General features: G+C 38.0%; 1 protein-coding gene across 1 annotated transcript in view; it reads right to left on the bottom strand.

Annotated features, from left to right (window-relative positions):
* LOC121876788 (delta-1-pyrroline-5-carboxylate dehydrogenase, mitochondrial-like) overlaps window positions 1-14,299 on the bottom strand; it is a 29,858-nt gene extending 15,559 nt beyond the window's left edge. Inside the window, exons 1-4 of the mRNA XM_042382182.1 lie at window positions 14,195-14,299; window positions 7,323-7,402; window positions 3,965-4,118; window positions 2,115-2,235 (exon numbers count right to left, since the gene is read on the bottom strand). Of these exons, the coding sequence (XP_042238116.1) occupies window positions 2,115-2,235; window positions 3,965-4,118; window positions 7,323-7,402; window positions 14,195-14,238 (399 nt within the window). The 5' untranslated portion in view covers window positions 14,239-14,299. The remainder of the gene's footprint in view (window positions 1-2,114; window positions 2,236-3,964; window positions 4,119-7,322; window positions 7,403-14,194) is intronic.

Below are 14,299 nucleotides of genomic sequence, written 5' to 3'. Positions count from 1 at the left end.
TGTCCATACTCCCAACCACCCCTCTTGCACCTGCTAAAATTTTGCCTCGTGCATGAAGCTCTTAACACAGTACTTCTAGTTTTTACAGTCTTTATGTACAGGGATGATGGTAAAGCTTTATGGTACAGAGTTGGCAGCTGAAAGGTCTTACACATGTATATAAATATTATCTTTTCCACTTTGAAGGGACAGTGTTGGGCTGCAGGCATTAGAAATATCCATTATAGCAAGATTGTCACCCTTCAAGTGGCATCCCCTCTATGTAAGAAAGGCTGCCTTGATACAGCTTTCCCCCATGTAAGAAAGGCTGCCTTGATGCAATATCCCCCATGTAAGAAAGGCTGCCTTGATACAGCTTTCCCCCATGTAAGAAAGGCTGCTTTGATGCAATATCCCCCATGTAAGAAAGGCTGCCTTGATACAACATCCCCCTATGTAAGAACGGCTGCCTTGATACAGGACCTTTATGTAACAAGAATGACTACCGGTAACTCTGTGCTTAACAGTATATATTGCCCCTCCAGCCCTGCATGGTAGCAAAATAGTGTATTCTATAATATTCTATACAATAACATCCTCAAAGGGAGGTGTCTGAAGTCTTTAAAAATAAAATAAAAATAAATAAAATAAAAATAATAATAATAATAATAATAATAATAATAATAATAATAATAATAATAATCGTTGCAATATATACACACATCAACACCATGCATCGTATAGGGGTCTCACTCATTGAATGCTGTGTTACACTAAAGTGAAGCCTTTCCCCACTTACTGCTGGGCGGCCAGAATTAAGCGCAAACACATCTTTTCCTTCATAAATTGTCATTTGTTCACTCTTACCAATGTAACAGATGTGTTTTCCACAATAAATTAAAAAATCTGGCTTACCCCTGTCACTTCATGTAAGCCAAGTAGTGTACCACCCATCAGCAGCATCTTCCCCAAAATCACTCGCCACCATACTTCCTGTTCATTCATGTAAACTTCTGCATCCTTCACCCCATCCATCCCTCTCCCCCCTTCACCCCATCTCCCCTCTTGCTCTTCCCTCCTACAATCCACCCTTGAATTATGCAATCTTTTTACCAAAGTTATATATATATTTTTTCGATTAGTCCATATAAACAATAAATCCTGGCTTGTTTGCTGCCCAACACTCCTTTCACTCCTCCATCTCTGTATTTCATATCTGCATCCTGTTTTATGCTACAAATTGCTCTGATGTATGTAATCTCTTGTTACTTTTAATGTGCTCCTTCCTCTTACAGACAGAGTTCATACTACACAACCATGTAAAGACATTCATTCATCAAGATTCAACTTGTACATCCCCACCTTTCATTCTTTTAGCATGGCTCTCTCTCTCTCTCTCTCCTTATTTTTGCAATCCACTTATTACGTTCTTTCATCTGTGGTTCACTTCATCACTACAGGTATATGGTTCCACTTGCTAACATATCCACTTCCAGATATCTGACATGCTCCCTTATCTACATATTTCCATCACTACTCTTGTTCACATTCAAGATCAATTGTCTCCTAGTTCAGTATACAATCTTCCAAACTCATTTTCTAATGTTTGTAATTTTTCATTTCAACATTTATTTATTCATCAAACTTGCACCTCTCACCTATCTTACTACATCATCCAAGGAAATATTAAATAACCATGAAGAAAATACACTATAGAAATGCTTAACTGTTTCAGGGGAGAAAAATGACCTTGTTCAGAAAATTGGAAATTCATAATTCCAGAATTGCTCTTGGTCCAACAGTGATGAATTTATAATATTGGTTTACCGTATATGAAATTGATGGGCAGTGGCAATATGAGAAGTATTTTATTTAATGTATAATTAGCATCCTACGTATACTGTAATGAGGTAATTAGGAACTGCCTGCAAACTAAATTCTAAATGTGGGATATAAATGAATATAACTTCTACAGAATATCTAAAAGATCAAAACAGGACTAACTCTTTAATTTATATGGACTTAATAATAGTGTCTGACTACAGTACTATACAGTATTCTGAAAACTACAGTACTGTACAGATGGGAACTAATAAATACCAGTCCCTAATAAATAAATAGCCATGCAATTTCACCTTAAGCCACATGTCAAACTTTTCACGGAGGGGAACTTTCTCCCAGCTGACACGGGCAGCCATTGCTGTGTCAATAGCTTTTTGTACGAGTTCTGAATTGGCGTAGTAGAACTTGGCCAACCTGAGGAATAACAGGTCAATTAGAATACTGTACTGTATATGCGCAAGTGCAATACAGTACTCGATTTCAATATTCTCTGCAAATATCTTGCATTCAAATCCATTGACCTCTTTTCTTGATATTAAACAAAAATTTTAATTGAATAAAGCTCTTGGAGAATGTTAATCTCGAATAAAACAGTCTATATCTCATCTATCTGTATCTATAAACTTGTCAGAATGTACTTACTAATACAGTACTGTGCATTATGTAGGTCATACTTTGAATATTTATATGTTGTTTTGAAAAGTAAACTTTGGTCTAAAATTACCAATAGATGGCTCTGGGAGCAATATAGCCTTCATTGTTGAAGACCTTTCCCAAATTCAGTGAATACAACAAACTTCTCCTGCATCTTAAGCTTTTCCCAAACAAGACAATGAAAAATAACAGTTTTCTCCTAACTTATGTTATCATTAAGGTTTAAATACAATTAGTTCTGCTGTGGCTTCATCATTAAGATGACTTTAATTTACAATACTGTATGTTTACTTTAATGCTTCTTGTTGGGTATAATCCAGGCACGATAGTTCAGCTGGCAATAGTATCGAGTCCCAACCATTAAGACTGAAGTTTAAATCCCAGAACCAAGTCAAAATGGGAGAATAAGTATGCATCAATACCATAGGAAAGAAGTTGCGACATTTTGGTATATTCCAGGCATAATAAAATGAGTACTGGAAGACTATTCGCCTAATTGTGAGCACTGTGCATTATGTCCTCTAACTCAAAGGTGCTGACATGTTACAAGTCCACTAATGCAGTTTATGCTTACATCATTAAGAAAATTAACAATCTACGTTGCTTTCATTCTTATCCTGATATTGTCTTTTTTAGCAGTAACTTTATACAGGTGTACCCTGAAAACCAACGTCCTGTAACCGCCGCTTTGCATAACTGACAATTGCATATAGGGGAAATACCCAAAAGTTTCGTTGACACCCCAGATATCCAACGATTGGGAGAGGAGTAGCAGAGTTGTTTTGAATTTGGCAGGCGGTGGCGTGGTGTGAGTTCTTGCCACCACAGGGCTCTGCGCACTGCCCTGACTCATTTCCGCCATCTTTGCTCTTGTTTACACTTTCTGTACTACCTGTATGTGTTTCTGACTTCATGTTTTCTCGTTATTTCCGACTTATTGTGTTACTCAATCATGTCTAAATGCCCCAGTGATAGTTCCTCTTGTGCTGGGCAGCTTGATGTGATGTGATTAGGCGTAATAAGGCATAATAAGAGTGGCGATTGTCCAGCAATGAGTGGTAGAGACTTGAACTTGCCACCGTATACCATCTCTACCATCCTCAACACAGGTAAATAACAGTCTCAATTTATGCTTTACATTGCTTATTCAATGCTTATTATGCTTGCTTTATATTCTTGCTTGACAGTTTGCATGACAGATACTGTATATCAAGGGTAGATGGGAGTTTTTGGAGGTAGCCAGTCTGTAACCCCCTGAATGTGTTATGTTCTTATGGGATTATATTTGCTTCGATAACCACCGAATCACTATCCAACGACTTTTCCCAGTCCCTATATGCATCGGTTATCGGGGTACACCTGTATACTGACATTACTGAAATCATGCATAATTAAATTCTTATTAGAGGACATTACTGCTTCTATAAAAATCAGATTATTAAAAACAACGACTGTACCATCTACCAGTACTGTACAGTATTATACTTACTTGTGAGAGTGCTTGTGGGGCATCACCTGGTGCTGGACAAGGTCTGTACGGTACTCTTTGTCCCCAATCATGATAGGCACATCTACTACCTGTGACTCATGTTTAGCAATGGCAGCCTCCAGTTCAGCTCGTTCTGGGCTGCCTGGCAGGTAATCTAGACAATGAGAGAGATGGAAATGAATACAGTATTCAAAATACAGGTGTCATGACAGATCATCTATAAAAATAAAGTGTTTTTCAACCTGCCATTACTATTATAATCCATGGATATGGTAAACCAGGATTATTAAAGCACCCCTTATTGTATTCCTAGGTGACTACTCAAGATACCATCATTGGCTGTTATTGCTACACTAGAATTTAAACATACAGGTTATGTGTTTGAACAGTAGCGGAGTGCTTCAAGCCAGTAACTACTGTATATCTTTAGTAATTGTCCAGGGATATGATAGGTGGTGCTTAAGTGTCACTGGTTTATCTGTGAGATATACAGGTAGGATTAAGGTTGGGGAACCTAGCGGGTCTTAAGCTTTAAAAGGACGGTGCCGTATCCAGGATCTTTTATTGGCGGGGATAAATAAGGTCTTCTCAGTTTGGTTAAATGTTTTATGCACTGACTTAAAGATTTTTTTTTCTTTGAAGAAATGATAGGAAAGTATAGTAGACCCTTGGCATCCGCAGGTTTGCGATTTGCAATTTTGATGATTCGCGGAAAATAGATGGTGGCTAGCTTGCGAGCCTTTTCCCGCAGCACATTGAGTCACCCAACGCAGCAACTCGTGTTGTACTCTCAAAACTTTAGTGTTTCTGTGTAATAATGCCCCCCTAAAAGACTGCCTAGTGTCTGTGCTAGTGGAGTGAAATGTAAAATGCAGAAGTCAGTGATGACCCTGACAAACAAAGTTGAATTACTAGATAAGTTAAAAGTTGTTGCCTATGGCTATATGCCGACATATTTTTATTGCATAATTTGTAATATTTATGTAGCTATGCATGATTGTTCTACCCCCCCCCCCTTCATTTAGAGGGCTCTTCTGTTTATATAGGAAAAGCTGTAAAAAGGTATTTATAATAATATTTTGGTGTAAAGTAATACCAATTACAGTACTTGGTAAAAATCAGTGTCTGGTACCTTTCTCAGCTAGCTAACCATGGGAGACCGTTGTCACGAGAGTCGGTGACCATCAAACATGTGAGAGTGAAGTACGATTGCGAGTTGCTCTCGCGTCACCTTTATCGGCCAGTATCTCGGAACGAGTTTTTCTAACCGTCAAATCCCCAAGGCTCTGCCACTTATGGGCCGATTCTAATAAAACAAAAACTAATTACTGTAGTAGAATAACGTACTATGCATGGCGTAATATATATAGATTTTCTTTATAATTGACTTGGTTTATTATTTGCTGATTTAACTTTATAAATATTGAGAGGAATAAATGGAAAGTTAGGGAAAAATTCATTTACCCAATATCGAAAGCGATAATCAGAAATATCTATGTTACGCTTAAGAAGAGTAGATTACCTACAATATATTCCACATGAAATTCAACATAATTTAGCAAAAAGTTAAGGAGAAGTAGGATTTTGAAAATTGATAAGAATATAAGGGAAAAATCAGATATTAGGTAGAACTGATTCATGAGTAAAGTAACAATGTATCTGGTGTCCTTAATTGCTGACAGGAAATTGATATCGATTGATCAATTATTAACGTATTTCGTGCTTCAGCCGGACGCTACCCTTAAGGAATTTATAAGATACAAGATAAAATGGTTTTCTGGTCAGTAACAGTGTGTGTCTCAGTAAAATACACTACTGTTCAATGTTTCATTACATACAGTGTTTCACCTGCATACATAAAAACTATCTACATATTATCTAAATTGGGTGAACATTTCCGTAAAACTTAAGAAGGAAGACAAAGATTAAATTAGTAGTTCAAACAGATATTTTCTTTGGTATATGTATACTTATACTATGTAACCAAAAAAAAAAAAAGCACACAAGAAAGCAAACACTTGAATAAAAACCTGTTAAGACGTTCTCAAGTCATAAGGACTGCCAAGGTCAAACTACTGTACTGTATTTGTGCCTCACTGCTGCCACCATAGCAACAATATAAAACAAAATTCTAAGAGAAAACACCTAAGTTAGATATACACCATAGAAGGGGTTAATTCCTACATCAAGGGATAATTTCAGCACCTGTTCAGCATTTTTATTCACTCGAGAGTAAAAAAAAATTAAATACCTGTATAAAAAAAAAAATGATTTGAAAACAAATACATCCCTGTACTGTACTGGCTGAAAGGTTGGCTTCTAGTTATAATTAAGACACTGGTATGGAAAATGTATTGTGTAATAAATAAAAAAAATATATACCCTGTACAGGCATATACGAGTATAATATACGGTACTCGTGTACGTATACTGTACTACTTTTTTATTCCTTGTGTTACTCCTGCTGGAGCACCTACACAAACAACTATTAACCCAATAAGTGATATGGGCTTCTCTCGGCAGAATAAAACTGTTATGAGTTAGCCAGAATAAGTGCGACACTACTTCTTAACTCCTTCACTATGGGGGACACCAGTTTTAGTACCGGTATTTAATTTAGCTAATGCCAGACGGTTCTCTTCAGCTCAGAGGCGACACTGTACACAAGGGGTTAAACTGTTAAAAGGTTAATGGGACTTTTAAATATCCAATACAGTAGTTCATTGAAAAATAGTGACCCATTTCTGAGTGTGGGGGAAAAGTTCAACACCTTGCATGGGGTACCTAATTACAACACGTTTTTTTTTTATATTCAATCCATTTCTATTGTTTTCCCGTCTAATTTAGGTTTTTCTGCTAGGATACTTAAGTGAAATCATGCATAAAACATTCCAAAATTATATAAGTTATGTTTTATACTGTATTGTTTTTGTATAAACTGTACTGTACTTTACTAAGCATTTTGCATATATTAAACAGTCCTCCAATTATAGCATGCTGAAACTACCCCACCTATGGGGTAAACTAAGCAAGATCTCGGTAAAAAAAACTACATTAAATGAAATGTCTAAAAACAAATTCAACTGTGCTATCAAACAGAGTGATGTAATACCATGTAATGACAGAAATAAAAAAAACTAATTTAGTTTACTTGGGGGGGCGGGGGGGGAACTGAAATTATTGTAATGTAAATAAAAGGTGGCAGTTTATTTTTGATTAATACAACATGAAACTTTTATGTACAGTAATTTGAAGTTCTCAGAACAAATAAGGAGTACAGTACAGTAGACAGTATTTCATCCTTACAGATGTTATACTTTTACTTTAAAATTCAGTAAAGATTTCTACATTTACTTACCCAAAAGTGGCTCATTCTCCACGGAGAAGTCTGGAATCTGGGTATCCTTGACAACTGTTGATGATGCCCTGGCATGAAGCCTGGAACACATACATACACACTATTATTATGAATTACTGCACACCAATGGAGAATATACTGTGCTGTATATGCTTCAATAACTGGTGTTATCATAAGGAGAGTAAAGGAAGGATAATGTAGAGAAAGAAAACAATACTTGACGATGAAAGTGACATTGTAAGAATGATGTTTAGTGGAGAATACTGGAATACATAGAGCATGAACAAAATATAATTCATGATATTAAAGCTTAGTTTATGTTGGTTCCTAACTGCCTTGCTTGCTTCCAGTGCATTAATAGCAGCAGATGCATGATGTTTTAAGGGTGATCCTTCATAGTGCACCACCTATGGTTTATAATCATTATCTTTGCAAATGTACAATTATCCTGTGGTCCTTTACATGTGATTAACAAATGGTCACAGATAATTTTGTTTTTCTTCATCTCCTGAACTCATAGTGGCTTAGTGGGTTTTTTATCCGTTTTTATCCCATGGTTCCTTGGACCTCATTAACACACAATCATGGTTAACCACCTTTTGTCTTTCTAAACTGGGAAGTTTAAACAGAAAAGGCACAATCTGACTATATATTATCAATGACTAACCATCCAAGCTAATTATAATGTACAGTATCTTTAAACCACACCAGCAGCTACTGATAAATGATCTCTCCCAATCGATAACCAGTACTCTTAACGAGCTGTTGTGCGAGGTTGGGTCAATGGATGCAGGAAACTCAAAGAAAGAGGGGAAAAGCTATGGTGAAGATAGCAAGAGCAGCAAGTTGAAACAACATTTAAAAATAAGGGAGACAGACAGAAAAAGAAAAAAATATATACAGTATATGGTCTGTAGTTCAGTTGTTGACATTAATACAATGTAATTACAGTAAATGACGCCATAACCCCCAATAGCTAAATTGTATATGATATATTAAATAAAAACAATGGAAATTTTAAACTTTTGGATAAATGTTTATCCCAAATATCGGTAGATACTGTACAACTTGTGATGCAACACTCACCACTTTATTCCACGTGCAAGTGGAATACTGGTGGAAGTTAAAGGGGGGGGAGGGGGTGGCGGTGTACACGGTTAGGGAGGGGGGGTGGTAACGTACACTTCTGTTGGGACACCTGTGCGTTTCCAGCTGCTGCTCATCTGAAAACTCGCCACACCTTCACACGTATACAATCTTGATAATCGTAGAGCCATAGGTACTTGTGAACTTGCCCCTAAATATACACCTATTTTCTGCATATGTAATTACTGTACAATGTGTACATAATGTAGTGTAGTGTTGGTAAGTAGAGGAGCACCTGTACTACGTAATTATGTAATATTTATCCTCCAATCTATTCTTTGTAATTCTGTAAATTAACTAAACCTAACAATATATTCTCCAAATTTTCTCAGTCAACAAATGTTTGATAATGACTCACAGTCCAGTCCAGTAAAACAGTTTCTTCAGATACTTTTTCTATAACCAGCTATTCCTCTCCCCCATTCTTGTCAAACGGTAATCTTGTAAAATGATCATTCGTCATTTTCTTTAACATTACAGGCGTATTCCCTGAGTGCCGTCGTACTAGCACGTCGACCCCTATCAAGCCGCAGAGATTGCTCATTTGTTGTGGCTAGGGCTGTGGAGCAAGGTGAGGGGGTTACCAGCCAGCAGCGTGAAGGACATAGAAAGCCCACCGACCAGCCTCGCTAGCTCTTAATACGACAGGAAGTAATGACTATCGTAGTTAAGTGCATATCTGATGAGTTTCAACACCCTCCACTTGTATTACTAGCCTTAACCCTCCTTCCCCCTATTCGACTATCTTTACCCTCCCACCTTCTCCCTGTTCTACTAATTTTAACCCACCCTTCCCCTGTTCTACTAGCCTTAACCCTCCTGTTCTACTAACCTTTACCCCTCGCATAAAATCTTCCCTATACATGCCTCCTCTCCAATTTCCACACCCGAGCTTAACCTTCATAATTATCAAGTCGTTACTTTAGCAATAGCCCCCGTTCCGCTCAGTTGATCCAGACATCCTCCTCCACTCCCTGCGTCCTTATCCTGTTGTTGAAACCTTCGCTATATATCGGAATCTCTAAACCGTTTGCGCATCCAACTTAACTTGCGCAGCCACGTCCGTCCAGTGCCTGGGGGCATTGTGTAGACATCACCCCAGTCTTCATTGTCAGGCTCAGCTTAGCAACCTCCTGCTCAAGTGCACATACAAACAGTTCGGCCACTTGAAAAGTAAAATTTGTCATTACTCATGCGTCTTCATTCGTACGATCATATATTCCTACCGTTTTGTAGAGTGCGTTTCCATCTGGACATTTTCATAACTTCTGTAACTGTACTAGCTGACGCAAGGTCAATTGACCTTGGCCTGACGCTACATGTATATGAAATCATGTGTACACCAAACCTTTCACCTGGTGTCAGCGACGTGAGCGAGTTTTCTACCCGAATATCTATTTGTAGCAAAAAGGATGATACGTTTCCGTCTTAACATAATTTATCCTTCGTAACCTTGGCAGTCCAGCCCTCTAAGTAATAATACAGTACAGTAGTGGAAATGACATCGCCCGCCAAAACCCAAGCCTCAAGAGATGTGGTGCGTCATAGGTCTCAACCTATTAACAAAACCACGCAGTACAATGCTTCACACTATAATAAGGACTTCAGTGTACGTGTATTTGTGTTTTAACTCATTTTCGGGTGGACAGTCACGAGGTTCTATGCTTTACTTTCAACAATTTAACATCAAGTCGTATTATAAAAATGCTAGTTGCACCACTGGTATAAGCTATTAAAAGCATTAAGTAGTCTAAATTTTAACAGTAGATACCGATAAACATTATATAAAAATACGTTGAAATGTTGTTTTGCTTCATGTCAAAATATATCTTCGTCTTTGTACGTCTGTCATTCATTGTTTTTCTGACAATGTTTGTGACACTACGGGTTCTCAGAATATTCCTGGTTGTCTTTATCTGTTGACACATTTACTATTACTTATCACAAGGTTCATCACTTACTATCAATAACATGTGACTCATCACGTGGTTCATCATCACTCACTATTAATGGCATGTTACTCATCACGTGGTTCATCATCACTCACTATTAATGGCATGTTACTCATCATGTGGTTCATCACTATCAGTGTCATGTTACTCATCACTATCAATGACATGTTAACCGGCACTTGGCTCATCACTAACTATAGCTATTACTGGCATGTTACTCATCACGTGGTTCATCATCACTCACTAATAGCGGATAAGTTATTCTTCTTATTAACGCCAGTACTGTAGCTCTTGGGGAGGGGAGGATGCTGTCAAGGCTGGTATCAATTTTCCTAAGACGAATTTTCCAGCCCTCTTACCCTGCAGGTTCAATGACAAAACCCCAACGGGGTTGTCATTTATCAACACTAACCTAACCTAAACATAAGTGTTTTATTTTATATATGAGACTGGGGTTTTGTCCGTTGGGGTTTTATCCGGTCACCTACCCTGCAGCAGCTGTGGTAAAGCGTCAGCTGACGTACGAGTTTAGTTAAACTGTCACGGCTGCTGGTGGCTTTTTCACGGAATTTGCGAGTCTCGCCCCATCTTATTTTTCACCCTTTTGAACACTGTTGTATAAGGCGACAATGGCTTTTTTCCCTGCCTTGATAACTTCCCCCTCCCCTGTTAAGTTATTGTCCATGGACACCTGTGATTACAAACTCGGTTTCCTATACCAAACATTTGGGATGTGTTGCTCTCAAGAATGTCCAAACAAAATGTCATAAGCTCAGAACATGGGAACAACCACAATAGTGTCTCCGGGGGCATGGTGCACCTCGCCCCTATACATCACTAATAGGTACTCAGCATGTTGTTGAACATTTATTACGTTTGTTAAAAGTTGAAAGTCTGAAACATTAATATTACCAGTACAGTATACTAAACTTTAGGTGCGTATATTCTAATGTCCTTTGAATAAGCAATATTACTCGGGCATATCCCTTCCTTCAATCTACAATTGAATAGAAATTTAGCATGTTATATGGGAAATGTTACCGTACAATTATTTGTAGTCGCCCAACTACATTGAAAACCTTTTTATATTTCTTTGTATTTTTGGTGGTGGAACATCCCCTTAAATTCATGTTCTGATAAGTAGATTTTCTCGAACTTTGTGTTACATTGACATACTTAAGGAATAAAACCACAAATGTTGAAATACGAATAAGTGGCCTAGAAGCGCTCACATGTGATTACCGGTAAGTGACCCTCTAAAGTTGAAATATTAGTAAGTGGCATCTATGCATCAACCCGCAGAACATCCATAGCCTGCTAGCCAAACAAAAGCTCATCTAAGCTGATATTTCCGCAACCGAAACTCAGTCACCTCGCAATCGATGGAAGACCCGTTATTTGAGAGTGGGACACGATCGATTACCGCAAATACAAGGTTTCGCCCGTGGCTGAGAAAAAGCGTGTTTGGTAACTAACCAGACTGGAGAAAAAAAAGAAAAAGAGGGGGGGTAGTTTATTCTATTTGGATATTTACAGGCGGGGAAAATTTACCAGAGACGGTGTGGTGAAGTCGCCACCAAAATAACTCATAAGAAACGTGATTCTTGCCCGGTATGGTCTCGTAGGACTCTTCTTAGCAACTTCATGGCAACTGGATATAATCTGACAAAGCGGAAAGTAAGGCATACTTGTAACATAAATTTAATTAATTAAATTATTCTCCCTCCCTGTGTTCGGGTGGGATAATCCCCATAAAAAAAAAAAGTGTACAAGGAAACTAGAATCAGAGAAACATTATAATGGTTACTGGCTTGCTGCCCACAGATTTCAACTTCAAAACAATAATCATTACTTTAAAATAGACTACGAAGACACCGTAATATTAACGATTCATTTTCATTAACTCTCAGCACTTTCTACCCTTCGTGGTTTCGTTCTGTAAGGTGTAGTCAAGCTGGTGTCTGGTCCAGGTAGACACGGTACTGTCTCACACGGGTGAAATCCGGCCACCACATTGTAGATATTTGCGTCTCTGACTACCAAAATTCTTCCTATGCATTAGTATTCCGTTTTCCTCTTCCTACAGGTGGGTGAGCGGAAATATGTTTTTACTGCATGTTGTGACATTCAAAATAGGTGTGGCCTACTTTTAAAACGATTCACTGTTAATCGCATGGTCTGGTTCACCTTACATAAAGAGCACTTGAACTCCAGATCTGATTAACAAATAAGTACATTTATAATGTACACCAGGACTCATATTATCAAAGATTCATACGTTGAATTCTTCCCGTACTCAACGATGTAAAAAAAAAAAAAAAACACAATAACGTTTAAAATAAAACAAAATTACACAGTCCTTTACAGCTGAGAGACACACACTTTATGTCTCAAAGAAACATGTTATATTTCCCACAACGATAACACGTTCCAATTCTCACCACACATGATAGCACAACAATCGACCCGGCAACTGTACTATATACCTTTATCCAGTTGAGGTAAAGGGGATATAATGAACATAATCTTGCCCAAATAATCTAACCTTAACTTACCAATTAACTTAATCTCGCCAAAATAACTTTTGTGAATCGAGCCAATTGACCTAGACCGAATTATTTAACAAACGCAATTAACCCAACCAAACAATAACTGAAGCCAATTAATCCTAAACTAACTTAAATAATCTAACCCAAATCACGGGGAATTCCACAAACACCTCACCACGCTACACCCTCTCTTATTCCGTCAATACTTTTCGGGTTCCACCTCATACCACCACAAACCATCCCCTAAAAAGCCACCAGTGTAAGCCTTTATGGAAACCCTCACGCATTATATCAATTTAATAAATAAATCCGATGTTCAGGTATATAAGCAATGTTAATGAGCAAAATTATACCCCGGGAGTATAGTTCTTATACTATAGTACTATGGGTGGTTAAATTAGGATGTACGTAGAGTTGGTTACGTTTGATTGGATTAGTAATAAATCATGTTAGGATACGTTACGTTTGAAATTATATTACTTTGGGTTTTATTATGTTAAGAATACGGTATTTTTGGTTTCGTTAGGTTGAGTAAGAGAATTTTGCGAGTGCCCTCAATATTTAAGGCCCATAAACTGCCAGCGTTACACCACGAGACGAGTCAATGTGTCTCTTTGAATACTGATGCCCACTGCGCGCCATGTTGCATCCTAATCAATAATATTTTAATATAATCCATAAAATATAATTACCGTACAGTTAGAAAGCAGTGTTGATATACAGTGTAAGTGCAGGCCTATAATAAACCATGCCACTATCTGAGGCTTTCTTTTACGTTATTTTGTTTTGTACTTCGTAAAGACGTCTCTTTCTTGCGACATCTGAAGACAAGAAATGTTAGAATTAAGTCATGCTGTGATGTCACTAAACCACACTCAGTTGTTACGGTAACCGTTATACAGTAATACCTATTTAGTGTAGCATTAACGTTTTTAATCGTGTGGCATTATGTTAACACTCTTAATCAGTCATGGTTATCAGCATTGTAATTCTTCTGGTTTAAGTGGTGTTAAGCGTTACCCACTTGTTAACGCTGCTGGTAACATCCTCAGCGTCCCCGGCAACTGGCAACTCGTCCGTGACACCAAAGTCTGCGACCCTCACCAAACCCCTCATTTTCCCCTCGTGCCATCACCGCCCGAGGCCTCAAACTGAGGATCACCCATAACTAATGCCTCAAAACATTCCCAAGAATTTAATCCTAAGGCATTGATGTCAGTCTTACCTCTGAATTGTACAACGGAGAGAAATTCTGGCGGACGATAACATGGTGTAGTCACAGCTGAGGACTAACTGTGTCGTCTGCTGGTGCGTAGCTGTGGTGCGCACC

This window comes from Homarus americanus, unplaced genomic scaffold, assembly GCF_018991925.1.
Source record: "Homarus americanus isolate GMGI-L3 unplaced genomic scaffold, GMGI_Hamer_2.0 scaffold50281, whole genome shotgun sequence".
Taxonomy (NCBI): Eukaryota; Metazoa; Arthropoda; class Malacostraca; order Decapoda; family Nephropidae; genus Homarus; species Homarus americanus.
The sequence above is the reverse complement of the archived record's forward strand: the minus strand, read 5'-3'. Positions and strand labels throughout refer to the sequence as shown.